We start from the raw sequence: 27,440 nt of genomic DNA, 5'->3' as shown, positions 1-27,440 counted from the left end.
GCCTTACGTCGCGCGGACCTCGCTCCGCGGTGCTGTCTCACCGGTGAGGCCGAGAAGCCGGCGAGTTCCGCACCCTGTCGAACCTGCAGCCCCCCACCTCCCGCCGCCATGGAGTACCTCATCGGCATCCAGGGCCCCGACTATGTCCTTGTGGCCTCCGACCGCGTGGCCGCTAGCAGTATTATCCAGATGAAGGACGGTGAGAGGAAGCCCGGGAGGCCCGGCAGGGCCTGCGTGTAGGGGCAGCGGGGAGGGAGTTCGAGGTGGGCTTGGGTGAGTACCAGGGAGGTCTGGGAGGGGAATCTCGCCTGCCTCGGTATGTACTTGCTTATTTTGGGACTTAGGGGGCAGCCAGACATGCTTAGGGCCTTGCCGTTCGCTGTCCTCGGGGCTCCTAGGTCAGTGCTCAGCTCTGGCCTAGGCTGAACGCTGGCTACGGGAGGGATGGCTGAGGAAATTTCAGTTTTTAAGTGTTGAAGCGCGTGCCGGCCACCAGGCTTGCTAGACCCCCCCATCTCTGTAAAGTTTCCTGGTGTCGCTACTAATGAGATTAGTTGGCTGGCCTTCTAAGGTGGATTTCCTGGGGACAGTGAGACTGTGGGACCAGAAACCTGTATCTGCTGCCTGTACCTTCCATGTCTCAGTGCTGATTTTCCTTTTCCAGGCGGCTGTCACTTATTTGCTTTATGACCGTAGTCGTTATTTCGCAGATTTCCTCATCTGTAAGGCTTGTTAGTAATAGTCCAATCTCATAAGCTTGTTGGTAAGATTGAGTGAAATTTTTTTGTGCAAATATGTAGCACAGTGACATACTTGGTAATAATAATGCTAAGTACTTATATATTGGGTGTTGTTTTAAACCGTTTATGTTAATTCATTTAACCTTTTGAGATAGGCGCTTTACAGACGTGAGTCTGAGACATAGGAGTCTAAGAAACTTGCCTAAGCCCACAAATAGCGAACCCAGGTTCAGACCTCTCTGCAGTATAACTCCATATCTTTGACTCCAGATTTTGATGGTTGATCTTCAGAATCTAAGAGTGTGTTGTCATGATTAAATAGATGTTACTTTGGCTCAGAGAATTTAACATTCACTTGAAAAATTGGTTTTAGGCATGAACATGCTAGTTTAGGCACTGTAGTGCTAGATGCGGAAAGGATGCAAAGCAGTTAAAAAACAGTATTGGGCCTCCCCGGTGGCGCAGCGGTTGAGTGCTGGATTGCGAAGCAGCCCGCAGCCTCTGCTGCGCCAGTTCGATCCCCAGCTGCTCCCCGGCCACTGGAGGAGGGTCCCACATGGCACGCAGACCTCTCCTGCCGCCCGCTGCTCCCCTCAGCAGTGTACTTATGCCCTTCTGCCTGCTCTGCTCCCTGCTATGGCTCTGGTGAATTCTCTCACCCTCCCGTGCTTCTGACTGTACCCAGTGCATGTATAAACAAACAAACAAACAAACAAATAAATAAATAAAAATACATGCCTCTTAAAAAAAATTAAATAAAAACAGGGGAATAAATACTATAAGATAAAAGTAGTTTCACTCATAAATACTAGGTTAGTTTTAAAATTAATGATTTCTGGAGTAAACCCTAAGGGTATGCAGAGAAAAGAATGATGAATTTGGAGTTCTTGAAAATTGGTTGGAAATAATTGTGCAAAATTCTCTGATTTGCCCTCTATTCTAGTCATTTAAAAAAAAATTTTTTTTAATGATAGGAGCTTTTTCATATATCTTTCATTTCATGAAGTAACTTGGGTAGACTAAATGCTGAAAATGAGTAACCTTTTGGATTCTTTTTTTTTTTTTTTAAGTATAAAATGAGATCGTTGTTTCCAATCAGTTTTTTTGGTTTTTCACTTCGTGAGGCAGTTTGGTACTATAGAAAAGGTATTTCCCACAGATTGCATGCTTAATGAAGTGGCTTAACGCTTCAGTTTAGTTCTATAATACATTTAATGTCTCTTGTCTCCTGGCCTGTATAAAATTGTTTTTAAATTACTCAGGGTACTCCAGTCCATATAGGATACTCTTTTTCCCCCGAAGTTCTATAGCATGTATAATCTGAATTGTATCATCTAAAACTGAGTATAATAATACTGTATATGTATAGTTTTCCTTACCGATGGGTTAGGTAGGAGTAAGTGATATTAATACCATTTTATACATTTGAAAATGGGATTGAAAGAGGGAAAATAATTTTCCCAGATTCAAAGCGCTAAGCCCAGATTACAACCAAGGTCTATTGTGTTCTAGTCCAGTTGACTTTCCACAGTATTACACGCTGATGTTCATTTTGTTCATTTTTTTTTCCGTGTATGTGGGTCTTGTAAGTTTTTTGTCAATGATGGAAAATTCCTAGAATTACATAGGCTGTTTCCTGTGCAGCTCAAGGAGCCATTAGCATCTATAACTTAGCTTTCATATTCCCGTTCACTGCTCACTGGACATGCAATAGATGTTTCAAAAATAGCTTTGGCCTCGTATCATGTTTAAAATTGAAGAGTGTAATGCCTAGAATTTTAACTTTTCTTCTAAATGTGACAAATTCTTTATAAACAATTTTTCCCCAAAAGATCAGCTTTTTTTTCTCATTTTGAAAATAATGCAAACTCATGTAAAGTATTATAAAAATGATGCATATTAAATATAGGTATTTTAGGAAAAACTGATAAGCAAAAAGAAGGAAATAAAAATTGCCCATACTCATGCCACTAGCAAGAAGTTAGGTGCATAACCAAGATGAAAATGCACACATTGATGAAAAATGATGTAAAAATATATAAAATTTTAAAAAATAATAAAATAGTTTATAAAAATTAAAAAAAAAAAGTTAGACGCCAGTGGCATACAATAAGCTTCTGGTTCTATTTGTTTGCATAGGTAATATTTATGTGAAAAATATTTTCTTGTATTAACAAGTATGAAAATTAATAGTTTCTAAAATTTCTGTAGCCTATAACAAGTAAAAATGGGGTGGGGGGGTTGAGTTTCAAGACAATTATCTACAGGCACATTATGTGTTTTTGTGTGTGTGTTCAGTCTAGGAAGCCATATTACTGGTGTCTGCAATTCTGAAATACTAAAGTATAGTAAAGTATCTGATGGGAGCATTTTATTTTTTAAATCCTATTAATGGATTTTGACTTTTTAGAAGCTTTCAAACAGGAAACATGTCTCCCACTGAAGATTATTCAGCACTATTTGAAAAATGAAAAGTGAAAGTGAGAGTAAGACATAGATTTAGGCTTTTTCTGAAGCTACAGTCTGAATATGGAGTTTTCTTCCTTAGACACTAAGTGCTATCCCAGTATTTTATCTGTCTGATCTGAATGAATTTGGTTAAGCTAGATTATCTTAGAGTATTAGGATTTTTGAGATATTTTTGAATAGCTTAATGTTAGAACTTTTGCTTTGGCAGTCATTTAAATTTTGTTTTGCTTGGAAATGAGGTTTGTTTACTTTTTATATTCTTGAGTTTTTTGTTTTTGTTGTTCTTTCTTGAGATGGCATCTTAATTTTAATTGTATCATTGGTCCTTTCCATAAATGCTTATATTTGTGTTTAAACACAGTAACATTTGTATTTGTAGAGACATTTCAGGACTGTAGTCATGAGCCTAAAGATAATGGTCATTTACATGATTCTTTCAGATTGCTTGGTTCTTTGCCCGTCAGTTGCTTTTAAATGTTTTTAATTGTATTCTCAGTTGTCAACTTTGATATATACTCACCGACTAAAATTGACTAATAAAATATGCTGATGAGTTGAATATGGAGAATGAAAGTAATTAATACAGTTGCTTATTAAAATCTTATAAGAGGGGCCTCCCTGGTGGCTCAGGGGTTAAGACAGGGCTACCAAGCTATCACCAGCCACTGCAGCACAAGTTCAGTCCCCGAGTTGATCCCGGAGCTGGCCCGGTTGCAAACCACATGGTGAAGCAGACCTCTCCTGTCTCACCTGCTGTTCCCCTAGCAGTGTATTTCAGTAGATCTTTCTGTTCTGCTCCCTACTCTCTCTGGTGACTTCTCTCACCCCCTGCGCCTCTGGCTTGCATCCTAGTTCTTGTATGCATAAATAAATCTTAAAAAAAAAATCTTATAAGAACAGTAGTTAATAAAAATTATTCAATATAGTAGTTAACAAACTTTTGTATCATTACCTCTATATATAAAATAGTAAGTTTTTGATAATTTCTAACCAAGATTTTTTTTCTTTGAGCAGATCACGACAAGATGTTTAAGATGAGTGAAAAAATCTTGCTGCTATGTGTTGGAGAAGCTGGAGACACTGTACAGTTTGCAGAGTATATTCAGAAAAATGTGCAACTTTATAAAATGCGAAATGGTGGGTAATACTTAGATTGTGGCTTTGTGCTTTTATTGGTTTCAATTTGAACCGAAAAGAGTATAATTGACACTATATGTCATATTTTTATCTGAATCTCCTGTTTTTAAAACCTTATATAGAAAAAAAATAATAATTAAAAAAAAAAAAAACTATATAGACCCCTTTCTGGTCCTAAAGATTTTCTGCAAAAATCCCAAAGCAGAAAAGAAACCATTATTGCTACTTGGGGGATAAAACTGATAGCATCTTAGAGATGAACATGATCATATCAGATTTTTTAAGAGTTACATATTTCAGAGGTTGTGATTCGAGCTAAAGTATATCTGAATATCAATTCAAAGACCTAAATTAAACTTGTTTCTAATATCTTTTATTATCCTCTCTGAAGCTTTATTTCCTTATCTCCAAAATGGGATTATAATAATGAATAATACATATGAAGATGCTTTGTAAACTTAAAGCTCTTTTTAATTATAGGAGATTTAGTGTGTCATAAAAATGTTCTGCCTGGGCATCTCTCCTGCCCACCTGTGACTATGCTGGTGCCTCTCTTTTTCTTTCTCTTTTTCCCAATAAACCTTTCCTTTTAAAATGAGGGGTAGAGGGTCCTCCCTGGTTGTGCAGGGTTTAAAGTCTCATCTCTGTCAAGCTATCAGTAGCCACTGTGGCAAGCAAGAGCAAGAGTTTGACCCTGGGGCCAGGGAGCTGACCCACATAGCGCAGCAGACCTCTCATGTCTCGCCCACTGCTGCCCTCAGCAGTGTATTTCAGGAGATCTACCTGTTCTGCTTCCCTGTCTCTGGTAAATCCTCTCACCCACCCCTTTCCACTACCCTCCCTACCCCCCCCCCACCTCTGTCCTATACCCCAGCTCCTGTATGCATAAATAGATAAAAATAAATCTCTAAAAGGTGGGGAAGGGTACTTCTTAGCCTCTAGTAGGTTTTTGTCTAGGGTGACAATTAGGATTTTTGTGAGGTATTTTGTGAATTCTTTCTAGAAGTAGTACTTGATGTATCAGGAAAGCCTCCCCATCATATAATACTAAGCATCAGCTTGCTGATCCAGGAAAGTTTAGGATCACTCTCTGGCAGGAAAAATCTTACTTCCAGTTACTTTCTTTACAGTTTAATAACTCTGTTAAACAGCACTGGTATAATGTGAAACTGTGGAGGAACTTAATTTGAATATAATTTTACGTGTAAAATTATTAGTATCTACTTATATAGTTTTTTAGATAGGAGATTTAGTGACATACATTCAATTCCATAAATAATTTTGAGGGCCTCATCTATATTGAGCATTCTGCCTAGTACTACGAAGAATTCAAAGATGATTAAGTTACTGCCATTCGGGCACTTAGAGCACATGGTACTTAGGTTTAAGCAAGCTTAGAATATTTCAAGAATTATTTTTTTTAGTGGTTCTTCTTTTTGCCTACATGGTGGGTGAAGGATTTCAGTAATGCTTCTGAGGTATAGTGGGTATAGCATTACTTCACTGTCCTGTTCTGGGAGAGAGCAGATGAGTAAACAAGAGTTAAGAGAATTGTTAATTAGTTAATTGTCTAATTAGTTAGTGGTGGTTAGGTGAAGAATTGAAAAGTATTCCTGCTTGTCCAGAGTTGCTTCCTTATGCTTTAATATGTGCTAGTAGACTTGTAATGACACTGTAACATAATAGCTATTCAATAAATATTTGTTAAATTTAATCTGACTCTTACCTGATGTGTCAGTGGTGTTTGAAATGTTGTAGGAAATAACTTCATCACATGCTGTCTGTCTTTCTAAACTGGCATTTTCTATATGGGGCTGCTGAGTTGTGGGTTATTCTTGTGTCTTGGCACTACTCCCATTTACAAAGTGAGAACTTTATTAAGGGCGCACCTGATGCCATTCCTCTGGGCTATAATTTGTTGGCAATCTCTTTTAACTCTCATATGCAATAGAGTATTATTATCTAGTCACCATGCTCTACATTATATCCTCTGACTTACTTATTTTATAACTGGAATTTGTACCTTTTGAATAATTTTCACTCATTTTGCCTATCCATCCCACCTACCCTTCCCTGCCTTTAGCAACTACCAGTCTGTTCTCTGGAGATACTCTTTATTTTTTTAAATGCTGTGGATTAGTGATGGAAACATTCTTTTTCTGACTTGTACTTTTGAAAATCATACTACACTTCTTTTTTAAAAAAACCATTTATTTATGCATACAAGAACTGGGGTGTAAGCCAGAGGTGCTGGGGGTGAGAGGATTCACCAGAGAGAGTGGGGAGCAGAACAGGCAAATCCACTGAAATACACTGCCGAGGGGAGCAGTGGGGAGACAGGGGAGGTCTGATGCGCCATGTAGCTTATCTCCTTGGCTGGCCTAGCTGGGGGTGGAGATAGAACTTGAGCTCCAGTGACTGGTGACAGCTTGATAATGCTGTCTTTAACCCCTGCACCAACAGGGAGGCCCCCCCATACTACACTTCTTAATAAAGTTACTTATTTAAAAACAAAACCTTATAAAGTATGGCCCTAAGACTGTCTTAACATTCAGCCTTTATTCTTCCGATACTGTTTTTTAAATAAAGTAAAAAGAATGGCATCTCAGGACCTCTTTCCTTTTTTCAACACCAGTGTAATTGTACCCTTTTCCTTCTACAGAAGAAACCATGTCTCACTTAGAATAGTAACCTTGGTTCTGTTTTGTAGCCAGGAATTCCTACCAATTATGACCACAACTGTTAAATGGGAAGAAGGACAAGAAGTGGGTTTGGGGCCTCCCTGGTGGTGCAGCGGTTGAGCGCTGGGTTGCAAAGGTGCCCACCTCTGCAGCACCGGTTCGATCCCCAGCCCCCAGGCTGGGGTCCCACATGGTGCGCAGATCTCTCCTGCCACCCGCTGCTCCCCTCAGCAGTGTATTGTCAGTCTGCCTGTTCTGTTTCCCACTCTGGCTCCGGTGAATTCTCTCACCCTCCCGCGCTTCTCTGACTGTACCCAGTGCTTGTATAAATAAATCTTTAAAAAAAAAAAAAAAGTGGGATTGTATTTTTCATTCTGTATACTTTTTAATGATTCATTTATTTATGCACACAAGAGTTGGTGTACAGGCCAGAGATGCGGGGGTGGGGAGGGTGAGAGGATCCACCAGAGACAGTGGGGTACAGAACAGGCAGACTGACTGAAATACACCACTGAGGGGAGCAGCATGCGAGACAGGAGAGGTCTGCCTCGCCATGTGGGTAGCTTCCTGGCCGGCCGGGGATCAAATTCGTGCTGCAGAGGCTGCGGGTTGCTTCATAGTGCGGTGCTTAACCCCTTGCGCCACCAGGGAGGCCCTCATTCTGTGTACTTTATACACTCTCAGTGTACAAAGGAAAATGGGCTTTAAGAACTGTAGTAGTCTGGTGATTTGGGGTATTACTGTTTCTTTTTCTTCACTTTAAGTATGGCTGTTTATCTCTTGTACCAGGTTATGAATTGTCTCCCACAGCAGCAGCTAATTTCACACGCCGAAATCTGGCTGACTGTCTTCGGAGTCGGGTAAGCATACAGCAGGCAGTTTTTGATAAGAGCGGCAAAATCTGTGCTTCCTTTATTTCCTATTACACATGTGCAGTGTTTTTATGCTTCCTGAGACTTTCCTGTTGCTACTTAATGAATTCTTTGGTCTCTATATTGATTTTTCTCTTTCTTCATAGATGCTAATTAAAACCCAGAGGGGCAGATACACATTCCCAGAGAATTTGGATGGGGCATACCAACATAGGGGCCTGTGACAACCTTTAACATTTTTTTCAAAATGATTTCATAGCAAGCCATGTTTCTTAATTCTTGTGATTAAAGATCCCTACATTGGAGTGTAGGTGAAATCTTGAAAATAATAATACAGGTTTCATGTTGAGATTATTTTCTGGGTCTTTCCGTGATTGTTGCCAAAGCTCATAGAATTGTTCCTCTTATTCTGGTCTTGTTTGCTATCTTAAAGCTGTCTCTGTTCATCAACAGCATGTAAAAGGTGCAGCATTAAGTTAAGGATTGAATGTGTAAGAGAATATGTAGGATGTACCAGTGTGATTGCTAAAGGTATGTATTATTTCTTTCCCACAGGAACTAAGTAAATGGAGCTTTGCCATGTGACCTCACCCCCTGTGCCTATTTACTCATCTATGAAATCGAGATAACTTCTTAACCCCACAGGAGTGCTAGGGAAATGAATGCTTGTAAATCATAATGTTTAGCATTCATATGACTTTTGCCCAGAGCATTTTTGCTCCATAATTTAATCTACTTACTATTCCACTGAGAACTTCAGTAGTTAATTCTCTATCACTGATATGTAGTGAAAGGCATAAAGTGGCAAAGGGACTAGCTCCAGGTCACACAGCAGGTCAGTCAAAGCTGCAGTAGTGGTGCTATAATTACTTGACTCTTCTGCCCTACATCAGTTCCTTGGTTTTCCAGTAGTGTTTCTAGAACATCAGGGGTATTCATATTTTTTATTATGGTTGTAGTTTTATTGTATTTGCTTAAGCTGAGTTGTGACAGATATCTAAACTGTTATAGAGCAACCCCGATATTAAACGGGTTCCTGGCTGTGGGTCCTCACCCGCGCGCTTTAAAGGGACTTATGAATACTCTACTACAGACACACACAAAAAGGTTAATAAAAAGTTTATTTACAAGAGGAAAGGAAATAAGGAAAATGTACAACTCAGGGAGAAAATAGGGAAATAAAGTCTTTAATGCGTCCTACCCGATCCGACGACCTAGAAACCCAAAGTCACTCTCAGAGCTGGCCGGACACTGCGAGCTGGTGGAGAGCCAAAATGGGGTTCCCCAAAGCCCACGTGTCTGCCTTTTATATCCACCTGGCTGCTTAACCCCACCCTCAGGTCCCAGCCACCTTCCCTTTGGTGGTGATGGGATTTGGAGTTCCCAGTGTCTTTGGCTTTGACCTGGGGTGGGGGTGGAGTCTACAAAGCCTATATGAAATTTGCTTTGGGACATCCTTTTCCCCCTAACAAAACCAGTTCAGGTATTACGTTTTTTAAAAATTACTGTAGCTCTTTAAAGCAATTTATTTTCTAGTTCCTAGTAATACTTCACTGAAAACTTCTAAATAGTCTTTCTCATTGCTAGCTTTGACTAAAGAAGACTTGTACAACATGACTGGTGATGAAATTTGAAGAAAAACTACAGCCTGAAAGGAGGAGACAGAGTTACATATATTGTTTTGATCTGGGTGAAAGGTCAATGACCTTTTCTTGTGGCCTTCTCTGTGAAAGAGAAAATGTCAGATATGACCTTTGCTGCTAACAAGCTATTCCTGAGGTATTTAGTAAAGGATATGCTGTGGCTTTGCTGTGTAAAATGTTGTTCAGACTTGCCGGGCAGAACTGCAATAAGAACTCCAGCTTTGTGCACAATAAACACATTGTCATAAATGCTGCAGACATTAAGTGAATTAAGCCTCTTTTAGAATTGAGATAAGTGTGACAGTGTGCTCCATTCAGATGCAGAGCATCAGGTTAATCTTATAGCAGAAATGTTTGATGTCTTAACAGATAACTATCCCTTGCAGGCAGTGACATGCGGCTCTAGTAAATATTGACTGCTCTGCCTTGCTTCTAGGTCCAATTCTTTTTCCCCCATCCTCCTATCAAATAAGTTGTTATTTCTAAAATATGAATTTATACTTTAGTCATTTAATTCTAGGGAGAAAATGATAGTTTTTCAGTCTTCCTAATAAGTGCAGTCACTAGATTTGGTACATTCATACAGATACATACCACTTGGTACATAAGACTTATTTTGGGTAGGCTAGTTATCTTGCATAATTTTTTGTCTTAAGCTCAAATTGTTTGATTTCCAGTATGCTGTGTGTGTGTTTGTAGGTGGTATTTGTTGGAAGGACATTTTTTTATTGCAGAATATTTAATGACTCTTATGTAAACTGGTTCCTTAAGAGGCAGGTACTTTAGCATTGTTGTTAAGCACAATCTCTGGAATTAGACTGCATGGGTTTAAATCTTTTACTCTCTGATTTGCTGGCACTGTATTTTTAGACACATTCTAAGTTTATCTAATTAATAAAATACTCACCTATTTCATAGAATTATTATGAAGATTAAAGGATGTAAGTGTGTAAAACTATTAGCACAGTATATGGTATATATAACTAATTAATAAATCACTTTTGTTTTTGTGTTGGTATTGCTATTTGGTTGAAGAAGCAATTTAGTAGTTTTCTTTCCTATGTGTGATTCTTTAACTCTTTCTTATGGATGATTCTTTGTTGTGATATTTTATTTTATTTTTTTAAAGATTTATTTATTTATGCATATAAGAACTGGGGTACAGGCCAGAGGTGTGGGGGGTGAGAGGACTCATCAGAGACAGAGCGGGGAACAGAACAGGAAGACTGACTGAAATACACTGATGAGGGGAGCAGTGGGTGAGACAGGAGGGGTCTGCTGTGCTATGTGGGTAGCTCCCTGGCTGGGGATCGAACTTGTGCTGCAGTGGCTGCAAATAGCTTTATAGGTTGTGTCTTAACTCCTTGTGCCACTTGGGAGGCCCTGTTGTGGTATTTTAGTTGAAGTGATCCACTAGTAAAGAGGGAGGGGACATTAAAAGTTACTGATATTTATAGGGAATATATAAACTAATGTTGATATCTGTTCTTTCCTAGGCTTTATTCTAGACTGATACAGTTCCATATGACAGCCACAAGCCATTTGTTACTATTTAAATTTAAATAATTAAAATAAAATAAAATTTGAAATTTGGTATCTGGCTGAGAACCTTTTAGACTTTGAATGAGAAATAAACTCTTGTTCTTTCAAAAAAAATTTTGGTTCCTTAGTCATGGTCACATTTTAAGTGCTTAGTAGGCACATGTGGTTACTGTATACCGTATTAGACACTGCCGTTATAGAACATTTTCATCATCATAGGAGGTTTTCTTAGTGCTATTCTAGATACATATGTATATGACCTTATTTAGTACTTATAACAACATAAAATTAGTATTATCCACTTAAGGATCAACTTCAGTTTTATGTATTTTATGTGTTGAAGTTCCATGTAAGACTATTGAAAAAGTGGCTTCACTGTCCCCTTCTCATCAAAGCTTGAAAACTAATGATGTACTTGAAAGAGCCCTACTCCAGGAGGCTTAGCTCTCCTGTTAGTTGAAAAACCTTGGGAGAAAGAATTTGATTGGATTATTTTTATGGGTGGTTTAAAGGGCATGATTTAAAGATCTATGTCAAGACCGTAGCTATACTTGAATTAATTTTTTTAGTGAAAGGGAAAAAACATGTAGGAAGGAATTTTAGGTATTAGTTACTTTCAGAAGTGCCCATATCTTGTCCTAAATTTGAGTGTGTTTGGTTTAGTTAATAGTTGGCTGATATAGTGTGCTCCTGTCCTGGGGGAATCTTGTTGCTTTGAGCCTTCTGTTCTGACCACGAGAGTTACTGTCCTCATGCCTTTGGTGGCTGGCACGTCTTTGTAAGTATCAGTGCGGTCATGTGACCTTGAGAACAGATGGCCCAGGTGAAATCTTGACTTTGCAGGTCTTTTCCCCTAAACACGACCAACCTTTTGTTACATGTGATTAAAATATCACTAACAAGAGTAATTTCACATGCTTTTTGGCAAATGTGGCTAGCAGGATGTGACATGACACAGCATTGCCTTCTTCCTCCATGTGCCATCTCCCTTGAGGCCTTATCTCCTCTGCTTGGCCCCGTCTCACCCATGCCCAGGCTTGCCTTAACAGCTCACCTGCTCCAGATGGGCGACACAGTGGGAGGACACTGGCAAAGGCAGATGTGTTTATTTTCCGGAGACAAAATGTTGTGCTGCCACAGATGGCAGTGCCTTGGAGCAAATGGCAGCCTTTGACACCGCTGCCACACAGCCTGGGCATCTTGACAGACAGAGCTGTCTTACTTTTGGTGATAGGAAAATTGAGAAAATAAAAATTTAAGATGTTCATCATGAAACTCCTGGAGTTTCAATGCAAGCAGCAGTTCTTTTAGACCTGGAGGGTAGTTTTCGTCCCCTTCTAACCTCAGTTAGCTAGTGAGTAAACTATAGATTTTCACTATGGGCCAAGAGTTATATGTCTTAATTATTTTTGTCTTCTATCCTTAATAGAACATAAGATAAAAACTGAAAATATATGGCTACACTTAAATGGATACTCAGTGATACTGCTAAATGGGTATCCCAGTTCACATCTCACGGGAATCTCTCTGAATCAGGGGTGGCTCATATCTGCCTCTTTGGAGATAATCACTGTTCTATTTTTAGTGGTCAGTGGATTATTAAAAGGCCTGGGGGACAGATGTGCCTTGAAGTTAAGATGCATAAATATGACACCATTTTGTGTTGATAGTGTTTTTTTTTTACTAAAAAGAATAAGAATTCTGACAGCTGCCCTTTTAAGCAGTTTGCTTGTACAGTCATTAGGGCTGGACTAAGTTTGTTAGGAAGACAAAGACTTGGATGTTGAGTCACTATTTTTACTAATCTCTCAAGAGAAAAATTACTTCAGAGCCTTCTTTAAAAGATACTAGCTTTATCAGAAGACTTTTTTTTTTTTCTTTTTAAAAAATATGTGCTGTTTTTCCCAACCCTAGTGCTGATAGAGTTAGGAGTTTGCAGGTGTAAAGTCCTCCCCCCCATCCCCTTCCCCATCTCTCTCCAGGGGGTTGTATGTGAGAAGGTGTTGCTTTCTCACTCGGAGAGCATGTATGTGCTACCCTGTTGGATGCCTGCTGTGAGCAGAGAGAACCCCTGTTCTGGTTGAATGGAATGAGCCTGTTGGGTGGCACAGATTGTGCAACTCCATCATGGCAACTTTTCACTTAAAGCATCTTTCCTATCCTCAATGGGGGTGAAGCATTATAGGTAATTGGTCTAGATTTATATTGATTTGGAACATATCTTGAAAATTATGTGGTTTGGTTTGAGCTAGGAGCAGCAGAGTACAGTGTGTGCTTAGTACTAAAACATGTTTTTATTTTGAAAATGTTTACCATTAGAAGTATACATTACCCTACCTTTTTTTTTTTTAATAATAAATTTTATTTTTATATTCCCTATACAATTGCAGCCCCCCCATTCTTACATTACCCTACCTTTTAAAAGATTGCTTTAAACCAGTTATCTGTGCATGTTCCTTCATAGATAAAAATGCATGTATATCCTGGCATCTTGGCACCTCTGTTTATCTGTCCTGGACTAGGATCATGCAGGTATATGAATTCAGGGACTGACCCTGAAAACTCTTTGAGGTTTTCTTTAGTCTAAAAACTTGCTGAGGTTGTTATTTTTTCCTAAAAACAGTTATCTGAAATGAAGGACGTGGATAGTCTTCGAAGGGTGAATTGATTATTCTATTTCTTGACCTGAGAAGTAAGTTACATATATATTCACCTTACTCATTAAGCTGTACATGTACATTCTGTGCACTTTTTAATGTTTGTGTTATGTCACAAAAAAGCTTTTAGATAATAAAAAAGGATAAACAGGCAGGAAAGTGTTACATGTTTTTTAAAAAGTAAAAAAGTTCAGATTTACTGTTATTTTTGAGTGTAGACAATAGATGGGAAAGAAAAAGGGAAAGGAGAAGAAATAAAAATCTTTGAATCTTTACAAACTGAAATGCCTGCCAAAATTTACATTTCCTTTTCTGATGCCTCCTGGTAGATATGGTTTCCTATAGCTGGGAAGCTCTACAGGTGCTAGTGTTCATTCATTCAGCAAATCTATATCCTGTGTTGGCCTTTGGGCCCAGGAAATGTACAAACTTCAGTGTGTGCCTTCAGGTAGAGAAGGAGAGAAGTAAACAGTCAGATGCACTGCAGAGTGACAGGTGCTACAATAGCCATACAGATAAATAGGCTCTGGGAACAAAGCCTCACTTGAGCCTTGAAGGACCAGTTGTCATTAAGGCAAAGATGAAACTAAAGGGAAAACTGAAGTGCAGACTGAGCAGCTGTGTGAGAGAGTATATTAAGTTAGGCTACTGGTTTTCTAGTGATGTTTGTAGCAAATAGTTTTCTGAGGTTCCTAGCCCTAATTTTTTTTTTTTTTTGTAAGGTTTATTTTATTTATGCATACAAGAGCTGGGGTGTAGGCCAGAGGTACGGGTGCAAGGGGTGGTGAGAGGATTCACCAGAGACAGTGGGGAGCAGAACAGGCAGATGTACTGAAATACACTGCTGATTGGAGCAGCAGGCGAGACAGGAGAGTTCTGCTGTGCCATATGGGTTATCTCCCTGGCCTGGGATTAATCTCATACCTCAGTGGCTGGCGATAGCTTGATAGTGCTGAGACTTAACCTCTGTGCCACCAGGGAGACCCATATCCCTAATTTTTAAAATCTATTTTGATTAGGGCCTCCCTGGTGGCGCAAGGGGTTAAAGCACCGCACTGTGAAGCGATCTGCAGCCTTGGCAGCATGAGTTTGATCCTGAGCTGGCCAGGGAGTAACCTACATGGCTTAGGGAGATGAATTGGTTCTGATTTCAAGGTTCATAGATATTCATGGGCATGTTAGGCATGTGCCACTTAATATATGCCTTGTGCGCAAAGCATGATTTCTACATGTGAATTTTTTGAGAACTGATTTAAAGGTATGTGGAAGCTTACATTTTCCCAGGTAACTGCCAACTCATGAAAAAAATAATTCAAGTGGCTTCATTGCAGACTTGGTGTTGTTGGTTTTACCATTGCACAATCAGCAATTTTATTTTGATGTTATTTGGGAGAAAGCAGTATTTTTGATTAGCAAGTAAAATTAATGTAGAAAACAAATACTGTGTTAACTAGTTGGTATAATAAGGCAGCTGTGCCATGTTGCATTTCAACTCATTAAATTTCTAAACTTCTAATTACGATAAGATTACAACTTTTAGGAAAACTATTCAAACTTGGGGTTAGTGATGACTTTAGAAAAGTAAATTCACAGAAATTTGGAATTATTGGGGAGGAACTTTAAAATCTCATTTTCTAAAAAATTTAAATATACTCAATATTTAATTTTTTTTGTTCCTAAAATTCAGATTCAGTTGACTTTTATCAGCTAAGTACTACTTACTAGGTCTTCTTCCAGGAACTTTAACACAGATGAGCACTTTGCATTATTCACATTTTTAGGCAAGCAGTATCCCCCACATTCAGATAGGGGACTATCTGAATGGACTATCTCCCATTTCATAATTATCCTGTATTAGAGTTACAGAGAACTCTTCCAGGTTTTAGTTGAAGCCTTTTTAAATTCTGTACATTTATACTTATGGCATAGTTACCATTGTTTTAAGAAAAAGAGATCGATAGATTTTCCTTTTTTTTTTTAAGATTTATTTATATATGCATACAAGAACTGGGGTACAGGCCACAGGTATGGGGTTGGGGGGGTGAGAGGATTCATCAGCGACAGAGTGGGGAGCAGAACAGGCAGACTGACTGAAATATACTGCTGAGGGGAGCAGCGGGCGAGTCAGGAGAGGTCTGCTGCACCATGTGGGTAGCTTCCTGGGTGGGGATGGAACTCGTGCTGCAGAGGTTGCAGATAGCTTGGTAAGTTGCATCTTAACCCCTTATGCCACCTGAGAGGTCCCCAATGGCTTTTCTTAAAAAGGATTAGGTCAAAGACAAGGTCAGAGTACAAATGATTCTGTATTGCTTAGGGATTAAAGGTAGGTAGTTCTTCCCTACCCCTATCCATAAAACCATTTTTTAAAGAGCTGGAAAGGTACTAAGGTGACGAGGACAGTTGGAAGTTTCTGCAATCTTTGAGATTTTAAGTGGTTGAAATAGTGAACATTGCAATTCCAATATAGGTACAAAGTCCTTCTTGAATTAAAATGGCAAAATTAACATTTAAATTTTAAAGTTTTGGGCCTTCCTGGTGGCACAAGGGGTTAAGCACCACACTTAACTGAGGCAATCTGCAGCCTCTGCAGCGTGAGTTCAATCCCCGGCCGGCCAGAGAGAAACCCACATGGTGAAGCAGATCTCTCCTGTCTCTCCCACTGCTCCCCTCAGCAGTGTATTTCAGTCCGTCTGCCTGATCTGCTCCCCGCTATGTCTCTGGTGAATCCTCCCTCCTGCCCCCTCCTGCATCTCTGGCCTGTACCCCAGCTCTTTAATGCATAAATAAATAAATCTTTAATAAAAAAATAAATTTTAAAGTTTTACAACCAGATCCACCCAAGGAAGATAAATAGTAAATTTTGTTGGTTATTTGAAAATAGCTCCAGACTTAGAATTCACAGCACCATATACGAAAATAATAATTGATCCATTTTATTTATGAAGTTGAATTGAGCATTGGCAGAGCAGTTAAGATGTTGGCATCTAACATCACAAGTATTCATTGAATACCTATTACTTGGCATACATATTTTAGACCCTTTAGAGGAGTCAGTCTTATGGTCTGACATGAAACCTTCCCTTTAGAACTTAATATATTGGTGGTCATATAAGATATGATACATGAACTAGAACAATAGATGCCAGTATGCAAAATAGTACATTCTGAAATATTTGAGGCTGAAACTGACATTTACATATTGAATCATATTTTCACACTAATTTCCATTTTGTGGAGGCAGTATGGTTTCCTTGAAAAGCACAGAAGACTTGTAATTGGGGAGCTGTGTGGTTTAGGACAAGTCATTATCCCCTCTTTGAGTTATCTCACATTTACAAAAGTGACATTGGATAAACTAAACTAATTGAACTCTTGGATACTTTCTAATTTCATAAACTGCTTTTTTGTGAAATACCATCAGAGGTAAAGATGAAATTTTAGGCAGCTTTGGCAATCTGCTGGATTAAATGAAATAGCAACTCCATTCCCTTCAATGCCCAATCTCTGTTTAGTGCATTTAGAAGTCTACTAAAACATTGTCATCACTGGACAGTGATGTTTCTGCATCTTGCAAGTTAGTGGCCCACCAGTGGTGTTGGAAGTATGCTCACACACCATTAACAGTCCAAGGTGCAGCACATTGCAAAAGAAATTGCACCGTTCTCCAAGGCCCCTCACTCATAGCGACATCGTCCTATTCAATTAGAGGTGGCAAAGGCTGGCCTGGCTCCAAAGGAAGACTGTCAGTTCCTCTTTTTTTTCTGTGTCCACGCTCGGCAGGATGCTTCCTCGCGCCCACCTCTCTCCCCCTTGCTGTGACTTTGGCTTCCGCCAGATGTCACACCGCTGCTTGTCACCGCCCAGACTCTTGTCGCTGATTTTGTTGTTTCAGTGTATTTATCACAACTGTTCTCTTAAGCTGTAAAATTTATGGAATTTCACACTCTTACTACAGTGTTTCTTTTTCATGAGAGAGGGAATATACAAGGAGTTATATGCACAAGAGTTGGAGGGAGAGCGACGTTCCACCTAGCTCGAGGAAAGTGTGTTTGTGCACCATGTACACTCGCAAAGGTCCCAGGGCACTGAGTCCAGTTCTTCATGGCTTGGAGGTACTTAGGAAGTCCATTTCATTCCAGGAGGGAGAAGTATGTAAGAGATGTCCTTGTTGGGTAATTACCCTGGCTTAAATTTTACCCCTTTTAGCAACCAAAGTAAGGTGGATAATTTAATGACTCCCTGTGGCATATCTTTTTTATATTGTGTTCTTCAGTCAGCTCTTTTAATAATAATATAGTCAGGTCCTAAAAATGATGATGTACAGGCATTGCATTGAGCACTTTCCATTTATTTATTTAAACCTGTATAGATGAGGAAATATCAAAATGACTTTAAGCAACCCATTTTAAAAATAAGCTCATTTCATATATTTGTTAAAGGGAAGAAAAAATAGTACCACTTCTGGTTTGCTTTTTTTTTCCCCCACTTGAAACTTTTGGTTGTACCTTTTTTTCAGAGGCTAAAATTCATTTTGAGTTTCCAAAAAGGTTCATTTAAAGTTTTTTTTGTATATCAGTTAGATACAACCTGAAAACTAAGCATATTGGTTGGTATTTATGCAGTAAACTGTTTATGGTGATCCTCAAGGCCATTGGGCAGAGAATATCTCAGCAAAATGTTTGGATTTTATATATATATATATATAATTTGAATACTTAGTCTAGTTCACAATTAAACATTCATTTCTACCCTGTGCTCTGGAAAATGCCCAGGCATATATGATACAGTTCTTCCCCATGGACCTCATTAACATTGTTTAATTACCTAGACTTCCTAGCTAAACACTTAGAATAGTGGAGACAACCAGACTAGATTATATCATGTACAGAATAAGATTAATTTATAAAAGAAGATTCCTGGCAATTATGTCATAATTGATAAGTATATTCATTTCTGCAGAGTAACTGGCAAGTTCTCACATGTAATGCTGATTATGGGAAAGAGGGAACTGTTTAGAAAGTGAAGCTTGGCTCTTAGGATAAACATTTGTAAGAGTGGAAATAGCATGCAGGATTTAACAATATTTAAACAGCTTAAATGATAATTTACTCTCCAAATCTGGATGTTGGGTTGGGTTATGTTTTTTCAGTCTTAAAGGATATAGATCTCTATATTGCCAGGCCTTTGTTAATCTCAAGGTAAGTTAGAGTGGATTGAATGTGAAGCAGGTATGTTCTGTCAGTGCTTGTGAGTGTTTGTGACAGTGAACACCATAGGGCCCCTGAAAAGGCCTGGGAAGGAGAGAGGAGGAAACTGACCTTTGTAGGTGGTTGTTTCCCAGTTAATTTTAGCATTTATTGAACCTTTCATATATTTTACACACTGTGCTTTTATCATTTATGTGTATTGTCTCTGAATCTTCACTGCAGCCCTTTTGTACTAGGTCTTATTCTCATTTTTTTAATGAGAATACTACAAATCAGATTAAGTGACTAGCTTTCCTAAATCTACATATGTTGTGATAGAGCCTGATTTCAAAACTCAGGTCTAACTGCAGTATAACCCAGCTAGCTATTTTTTCCTGAATGCTATTGTTCTCCTTTCATTCAATTCTAAATGCCTGACTTGTATCCTAAATTTTTCCTTACTTAGCAACTCATGTCTCAAGAGGTAGAAAGAGAGGGACTCAGGAACCTAGCAAATAGTAATGATATATGAACATTCAGAGAGATGCTGGCAATATTTTTGAACTTAACCCAGTTAAGTAGAACCTAAGACTTTCTGATATTTATTTGGTGATATTTCTTATAATATCAGACATTAGTCACATATGTAAAAAGATGTATAATCCTTTCTGGTATGATTATTATTCGTTCAGCAAATATTTACTGAGCATATACTGTGTGCTTGTATATCACTGAAGAAGCCAGGCATAATCTTGCCTTTATGGACCTTATAATTGGTATAATGTTTGAATAGTGGGCTTACATATACTAAGTATTTCTCTAGACATACCACCACCAGTCACACATGTACGCTGTAAGAATAGCATAAAATTGAATGGCTTGGAATTTGTCTCATTCCAGAAAAACTAAATGAATCAAGAATATGATAGGAATGTAATAATCAAGAAACCCATAACCAAGGCTTTGTCACTTTGAATGCCATGATTCTTAGCGGAACAAGAGAGTGACAATACACAAGACTTTATTTGAAATTTTAAAAAACTGGTGTGAGCCAGAGCTCTTTCATGGAGCATTGTCAGAAGAATTTCAGAAACTGCAAGTTGTTACACAGATGTATTGATTTAATTAGTCTAGATAACACCATTTATTTATGCTTAAGCATCTCACACATGCAAAAGTTGGTAATTCAAAGTCACACAATAATTTGTGAGTTATCTTCTATACCACGTGTTGTAGCTTCTGAATACCAACTTTGATGAGCATGTGTGTCAGATGCTTAAGCATAAATACATGATATTATATAGACCAATTAAGCAATACAATTTACTTTTGTGTTGTTACCATAGTTTCATGAAAAAATCTTTTGATAATGACTTTTAATATCACATTGTTTAAAACACAGTTTTAAACCGTGGGCAAGATCCTCATTGGAGACAGCATATCTGAATTCTGCTGGTTAGAGTCTCTTTGGGTGTCTGAGTGGATCCTTAGTATACAATTGAAAGTTGGCAGAGTTGTTTTAGCTAACCATGCAATGGGTGTTCTGACCAGTGAATGAGGAAGAGAATTTTCCTCTTACCAGAAAGATGAAATTATTTTATGACGGGTAAGAGATTGTATTTATTGGTGAGGGAAATGATTAGAATCTCCTTGCTATATTTCTCTTCCTTTTCTGTTCCTGTTCTAATTTTATAAGAACACAAAATATTCTATTCTGTGTGTGTCTGATTTTGCAGTACTGTTTTCACACTTTAAAAAAATGCTATTAGATACTTTTTGGCTAATTTAAAGGGTTTTTTGGTTGTTTAAAGTGGTGAGCTACCAAAGGAGACTGCAATTTAGCTAATATATTGGGAATTTAAAGGAAGAAAAAAATGGGAGTTTGAGATGCCTCATCTCTATTATTTTTTCTCACCATACTCCCTAGAAGATAGAAAGGGGAAGGATTAATTAACCCAGTTTTACACATAAGGAAACAGAAGCTCATAGGGGTTAAGTGTCTTGCCTAAGGTCAGACTTACTAAGAACATGGTGACAGAATGCAGTAGAGAATTCCAGAGCCTGGCAAAGTGTAGCACACTACCCACTGGGAAATGTGATAGGCAGGTAATTATTTTCTCAGAAGTCTTGACTACTGCTGGTCAATTCATACTACTCTGAGACTATCCAACATCTTATCCTCAAGGCAGAAACTTGTTTTCAGGTTAGGGCTATTCTGTAATCTTCAGGGGGTGTTAGGAACCTTTCCTACTTAAGCCCAGCTGGCTTGGAATTCTAAGTATATAATATTTTCATTTGTTCTTCTAACATTGTTTTCTTTAGGCTGCCAAATGCCCTTGTTAATCAGTGCTCAAAAAAATGTAAGATGTCACTCTTAGGACCCTTAGCTGTTACTACTTTATGTATGTTTCATAATAAAGTGCATAAATGTATTTGATTTCATTTAATGTGTATTTCATCAAATACATAAGTTTAGTCCATAACCATGGATAGGGTCTGCTCATGACCCACTGAGGTGATGCAAGAGGAAAAACACATTTTGCAGAGAAAAAGGAAGCCATGAAAAAGGGAGTCTCACCACTAATGCCTGGGGGCATGAAAAGTCTGAATTTATCACAGTAAATGGCTTAGCAGCTATAGGGGGAAAAAATCCATTTAGAGATGAAGAGCAAGGTAGACTTAGTCAAGGTTCTCTGTAGAAACCTGCATTTTTATACTTACAGATAACAATAAGAAAGGACACCTATAAATCCAATTTATAATTATGTTTTTATTATCTCGTTGATAAAAATTACTTCTAGTTATCTTGGGGAGCCTTATTATATTAGAAAAATGTTAGCATTTCATCTAAATCTATACTTCTAATGTTACCTAGCTCTCTTTCTTTGCATATTTATAGACTTCATTATTACTGTCTGCATTAAAAGTTCAGTGATTTGACTTAAATATGTGATATTCCCCACGCCAAGTTGTTTCTTTCATAGTGGTGCATATAGTTTACCATTTGAGATTTTGGTCCAGGTGCCCAGACTGAGCCTATTCATTTTGGGTGATGTAGTTTGGATTAATGTGGCTGCTTTTATTAGTTTGTGGGCTGACATGCTCACAATTGTTATTTGTTGGTTTCAGCAATTAGGAAAGATACAAGAGCACGCATGATTTGCCTTTCAAATGCTTTGTCAGGTTCTGGTCCATGGGCTTTAAGAAGAAAGCAGATTTTTCATATACCTAAAAGTGCTCCAAATGTTCTGTTCATAGAAAACAAGCTTACCTCCCTTTACCTCTTACCACACTCTAGGCCCTTTAGATGTCTCTAAATTTTTTACTTTCATTGTGGTTTACTCAGCTGCTGCTATTTTACTAACCAAAAGTTATAATGGTCTCATTTGCCATGCGAAGAGATGTTGCTGTTACTGCTTTGACCATCTCTTTGCCGTGTCTTTCCTTTCAGACCCCGTATCATGTCAACCTCCTCCTGGCTGGCTACGATGAGCATGAGGGCCCAGCACTCTACTATATGGACTACCTAGCAGCCTTGGCCAAGGCACCTTTTGCGGCTCATGGCTATGGTGCTTTCCTGACTCTCAGTATCCTGGACCGATACTACACACCAAGTATGTTCCAATGCTTTCAGTAGGGAGCAGTAGCAGATCCCCATCTTCAGCTGCTTCCAGTTTGCACTACCCCTTGGGTGGATCCTAAGAAGCACATTCAGTTACCCTCTGGAATGTGGATTGATAGGGGTATTGAAAAGTTGATATAATTCCCTCTTTTAGAGCTGGGCTTCGTTTTGTTTTAAGGTGGGGAATGTTTAGAGTGGTGAGTAAACTATAGTTCTTCAGTTATAAAAGTTCAGGTTTTTACTCATTTTGCTCTGCCTAGATGTTTATTGGCATATCATCTGTAGAGAATGAGCAAGTAAACTAAGTGGTTTGTGTGTTTGTTTTGAGCTGGTAAGGATGAACGTGTCCCCAACATAACAACTGGGAATTTCTTTTAAACATCAAAGCTTTTAAAGGTCGCAAGTCTGGGTTCTTCCTTTGGTTCTTATCCCCTAATGGCTGCTCCTTCTGCAAAACAAAAGCTGGCTTTCTACTTGTCCATAAACTGAGCTTGGCAAAGCTTCAGACATAAGGTCAACCTTAACTTTAGCCACTGGAGCAATAGGCACTTGGAATTTTTAACTTTAACAGGCTATAGATGCAGCACAGATAACTCTTCTCCTTACATTCCATTTTTCCCTGCCAGTATGGTGAGAAACTGACTTATTCATTCCTTTTTTGGTGCTGCCCTCTTCCTCAACCTCAGCAATGCCAGAGCTCCAGGCCACATCCTGAAAAGAATTAGCCTGGCCTCCTAGTGACTGTTTCTGGATTTGGCATCTGTCAGTAATACAGCTGATTTGCCCACCAAAATAAACACCAACCATCCCTGAAACCTAACTGCATTATATGTCATCCCAGTTTGCCATGCCCATGGACAGTTCTTTTGGCTCCTATTTTATGGAGCTCAGTCCCAGTCAGTGAATTCTTTTTCCATTGTTAAATCGAGATCCAGCTGGGAAAGTGAAGCTAAAACTCTGGCCCTGTCCTCCTTTTCCCTGATTTGCAGCTGGCTAGGGCAGATGGAACTGATTTAAGCCCTAGTCTTAAAGGGGGGTGGGAGGGTGGGCTATAAAAAAAGAGGCAGGCCCTGGCCATGGGAGGCAGAATTCCGTTATGCTTACCCTTCTCTGTAGCAAATCAATTTGCAATGGCTTATGGCTGCTGGAGCATTGGGTCTGGGGCACCCTCAACTGCATATGGAATAAGTTTCAAGCTAAAAGGCTAGGAGTTTGTTGTTGTATTTTGTGGTTTTGGGTTTTTTTGTTTTGTTTTGTTTTTGTTTTTTTGCTTTTTCCATTCATGGCACGATGATCGGAAAAGGTTTGAAACTTAAAAGTTTCAGTGGGGATGGGACTTACTGATAACACCTTGAGTCCTTGGCCTCTGTTCTCTTCCAGCTATCACACGTGAGAGAGCAGTGGAACTTCTAAGGAAATGTCTAGAGGAGGTGAGTACCTCCCATGGGATCTTGAAAGGAATGTTTTGTCTCTCTGTTTGCCAATATTGTTCCATTTCCTTGGTTGCATTTTTTCTGATCCTTGCCAGAAGGTGTAATAAATACCCTCTAACCAGATGTGAAGTTGCTACTAGGGATAGACTTTGGTGGGTAACAGGCTTATTTTTTTCCTCTCATGGGTCACCTCCTCATCAATGTCAATTTTACAGTTTAATTACTTTTCTTTTTCATTTGTCCAGACTAGTGGTTCTCAAATTTTAGTGTGCATAAGAATCATCTGGGGAACTTGTTCACAAAAAAAGTAGATTCATGTCCCCCAGCATCCTCACCCCTCCCCAATCCCTCATCTGATTCATTTGAACTGGGATTGTGCCTGGGAACATTTTAATCAACTGTCCCAGGTGATCGGCTGTAAGTGATAAACTTGGGCTATCCTTTAAGAGTTAGACTTTATACTTGCTCTGTTTTGGGGCCACCTGGAGTTACCATATTGTCTTCTCCTTTAAGAGTGCATGAGCCCTGGAGAGAAAGCCTCCTCTGAGAATTCAGGAGGTCTTCAAAAGCCACTAGAAAGCTTTGGGCAGAAGGGGAGAATAGCTTTTAATTTATAAGTTCAGGAACATGGACCAAGTAAGGCTTTGGGTTACGAATGAAGGACGAAGAGGAAATGAAAGTAACTCACTTAGGCTTTTCATTCCTTTGCTGTTCTTGTGGCCATAGGATGAATTTGTGATCTAGTGAGAGAGTGGGAAGATGAGATTAGTGGGAGCATCAGAAGTATTAGCAGTTTGCCTCTTACACAAGCCTGTCATTTTCAATCCATAGTGCCCCTTTCTTCTCCTTGCTTATAAATCCCCTTTCCAAAACACAGACTGGGGAATAAACTCACATTTAATATATATATATATTTATTTATGCATACAAGAACTGGGGTGTAGGCCAGAGGTGCAGGGGGTGAGGGAATTCATCAGAGACAGAGTGGGGTGCAGAACAGGCAGATCTACTGAAATACACTGCTGAGGGAAGCAGCGGGGGAGGCAGGAGAGGTCTGCTGCACCATGTGGGTCAGCTCCCTGGCTGGGGATGGAGCTCATGCTGCAGTGGCTGGCGATAGCTTGATAGCGCTGAGACTTTAACCCCTGTACCACCAGGGAGGCCCTAAATTCCCTGTTTTTCTTGATCACTCAACTGAAAGACTATTTTATTTTAGTCTGGTATTTGTAAGGAACTACCATGAAGAAGACACTGGAATATCAAATACTTTGAGACTTTATTCTCTATCAATCCTAAAGATGATCATTTGAGAAACCTGTATTTCTTTATTGTCACGTTTTATTGATCCTGAAGCTTGTTTCTGGGCATAAGAGTCGTCAGCCAGAGAGGACTCTAGAAATAGAATGTGGTATTGCTGCACAGTCCTTAGCTGTAAAGGAAATGGGAAATATCAATAGAAGGAAGACTAAGACTTGGGGAGGTGGACACTTCTGGGATATGATTCTAAGGGAGCAGGTGGAGAGCTTTGTGTCTTTTCTCTGCTTCCGTGCATGTAGACTTTGGCACCTCTGGAACGTCTTCTCAAGCTTGAGAGTGTTTTTTTTGTTTGTTTTTTTTTTTTTTTAAAGATTTATTTATTTATTTATACAAGCACTGGGTACAGTCAGAAACACGGGAGGGTGAGAGAATTCACCAGAGCCAGAGTGGGGAGCAGAACAGGCAGAAGGAGGACACTGCTGAGGGGAGCAGCGGGTGCGTCAGGAAAGGTCTGCATGCCATGTGAGACCCTCACCAGTGGCCGGGGATCGAACTGGCGCTGCAGAGGCTGTGGGTAGCTTTGCAGCCCAGCGCTCAACTGCTGCGCCACTGGGGAGGCCCTCAAGCTGAGAGTCTTAGGAGAGTACAGAGATGTTTCTTTAATGACAGGGCAGCTTGGATTGGAAACGGGGGCAGGGTGGCTCCAAGAGCAGTTCTGCTGACATCCTTCTCACCACCCCTCCACCAATACACACATGTCCACTCCTTATAATGTGAGTGGTTGATGGGAGCAAACTTTTAAGGGTACATTGCTTTGATCCAAAACTTATTCTTAATAGTTAATCACTCCTTTATTGGCTTATTACCTTGAGATACATGAAAAGAGAAATCTGTTTTCTGGATGGATTGGTGACAGACTATGGGGAATAAAAATAAAGCACTAAATTGTCTCATCAGCTAACTGTACAGAGACAAGTCCCAGCTGCATCTCCTAGTTCATACTCATTACCTTCCAGTTAGTCTCCAGTTGTAGTTTGGCTTCCTTTGTGTTATAGTTCCCTCTTCCCCCAGTAGAATATAGTCTTTGTACAAGCAAGGATTTTTACTTGCTCATACACCCAATTTCCTAGAATGGTGCCTGGCCCATAGTGCTCAGTAAGCATTTGTTGACTGATTTTTTTCTTGTCTCTCTACAGCTCCAGAAACGCTTCATCCTGAATCTGCCAAACTTCAGTGTTCGAATCATTGACAAAAATGGCATCCATGATCTGGACAACATTTCCTTCCCTAAACAAGGCTCCTAACATCATACCCTCCCTCCCACTTGCCAGGGAACTATTTTTGATGGGCTTCTTTATTTTTTTCTACTCTTTTGACGTGCACTCTTCATAGATGGTTAATTAAGAATAAATCTGAATATGGTTAAATTGAGCTCTCTGGTTTGAGTCTCAGTTTAGCTAACATCCCCTCAGAGGGGAAATGCAGGAAGGAATTATTTGCAATGGACTTTTTGCCGGGACTACCTTCCCTCCTGTCTCCTTCCCTTCATGAATGCCCTAGTTGCCCTTTAGCAGCTGGCAGCCTCTCATTCTATTTCAGGGCCCAGTATCCTTTCAATTTAGCTCTTCATATGGCTTGCTTACTAATGTTTCATTCACACTAAAACAGTGATTCTTACTGCCTCTACACTTAAATATTTTTAATTAATTAGAATAGGTGACAGGTACTTAGGAAAAAATGTAAACAGTACAGATGAATAGTAAAAAATGTTTCTTCTGTCTCTATAATTTGACCACCTGTTTCCTTTCCCAGAGGACACTTCAGCTACTAATTTCTTCTCTATCCTTTAAGCGATATGCTATTCCTATGTAAAGCATGCACATCCACCTAAATACACACACATCCCCTTTTCAAAAGCTTTTTTTTTTTTTAATTAATAAATTTTATTTTTATATTCCCCATACAATTGCAATCCCCCCATTCTGACCCCAATCCCTCCCCTCCCGCCCCCCACCCCCCAAAAAGTGTCTCTGGTTCATAGTTTTTGTTGATTTTGATTTTCACTTTCTTATAGTTATTCATTTTCCTGGTCCCTTATTTAATCAAAAGTTTTTTTAAAGATTTATTTATGCATAGAATAACTGGGGTGTAGACCAGAGGTGCGGGGGGTGAGAGGATTCACCAAGACAGAGTGGGGAGCA

At 39.2% G+C, this 27,440-nt stretch overlaps 1 protein-coding gene across 1 annotated transcript; it reads left to right on the top strand.

The window, feature by feature from the left end:
- Positions 1-27,110, top strand: PSMB2 (proteasome 20S subunit beta 2). Its single transcript, XM_037498949.2, has 6 exons — positions 1-199; positions 4,224-4,346; positions 7,817-7,887; positions 22,379-22,541; positions 23,930-23,979; positions 26,436-27,110. Exons 1-6 carry the CDS (start codon positions 109-111, stop codon positions 26,541-26,543), a joined length of 606 nt encoding a protein of 201 aa, XP_037354846.1. The 5' UTR covers positions 1-108; the 3' UTR covers positions 26,544-27,110.
- Positions 27,111-27,440: the final 330 nt, after the last annotated feature.

The sequence above is a fragment of the Talpa occidentalis genome, unplaced genomic scaffold, assembly GCF_014898055.3.
Source record: "Talpa occidentalis isolate TD23 unplaced genomic scaffold, MPIMG_talOcc4v2.1 talOcc4.9, whole genome shotgun sequence".
Taxonomy (NCBI): domain Eukaryota; kingdom Metazoa; phylum Chordata; class Mammalia; order Eulipotyphla; family Talpidae; genus Talpa; species Talpa occidentalis.
The sequence above is the reverse complement of the archived record's forward strand: the minus strand, read 5'-3'. Positions and strand labels throughout refer to the sequence as shown.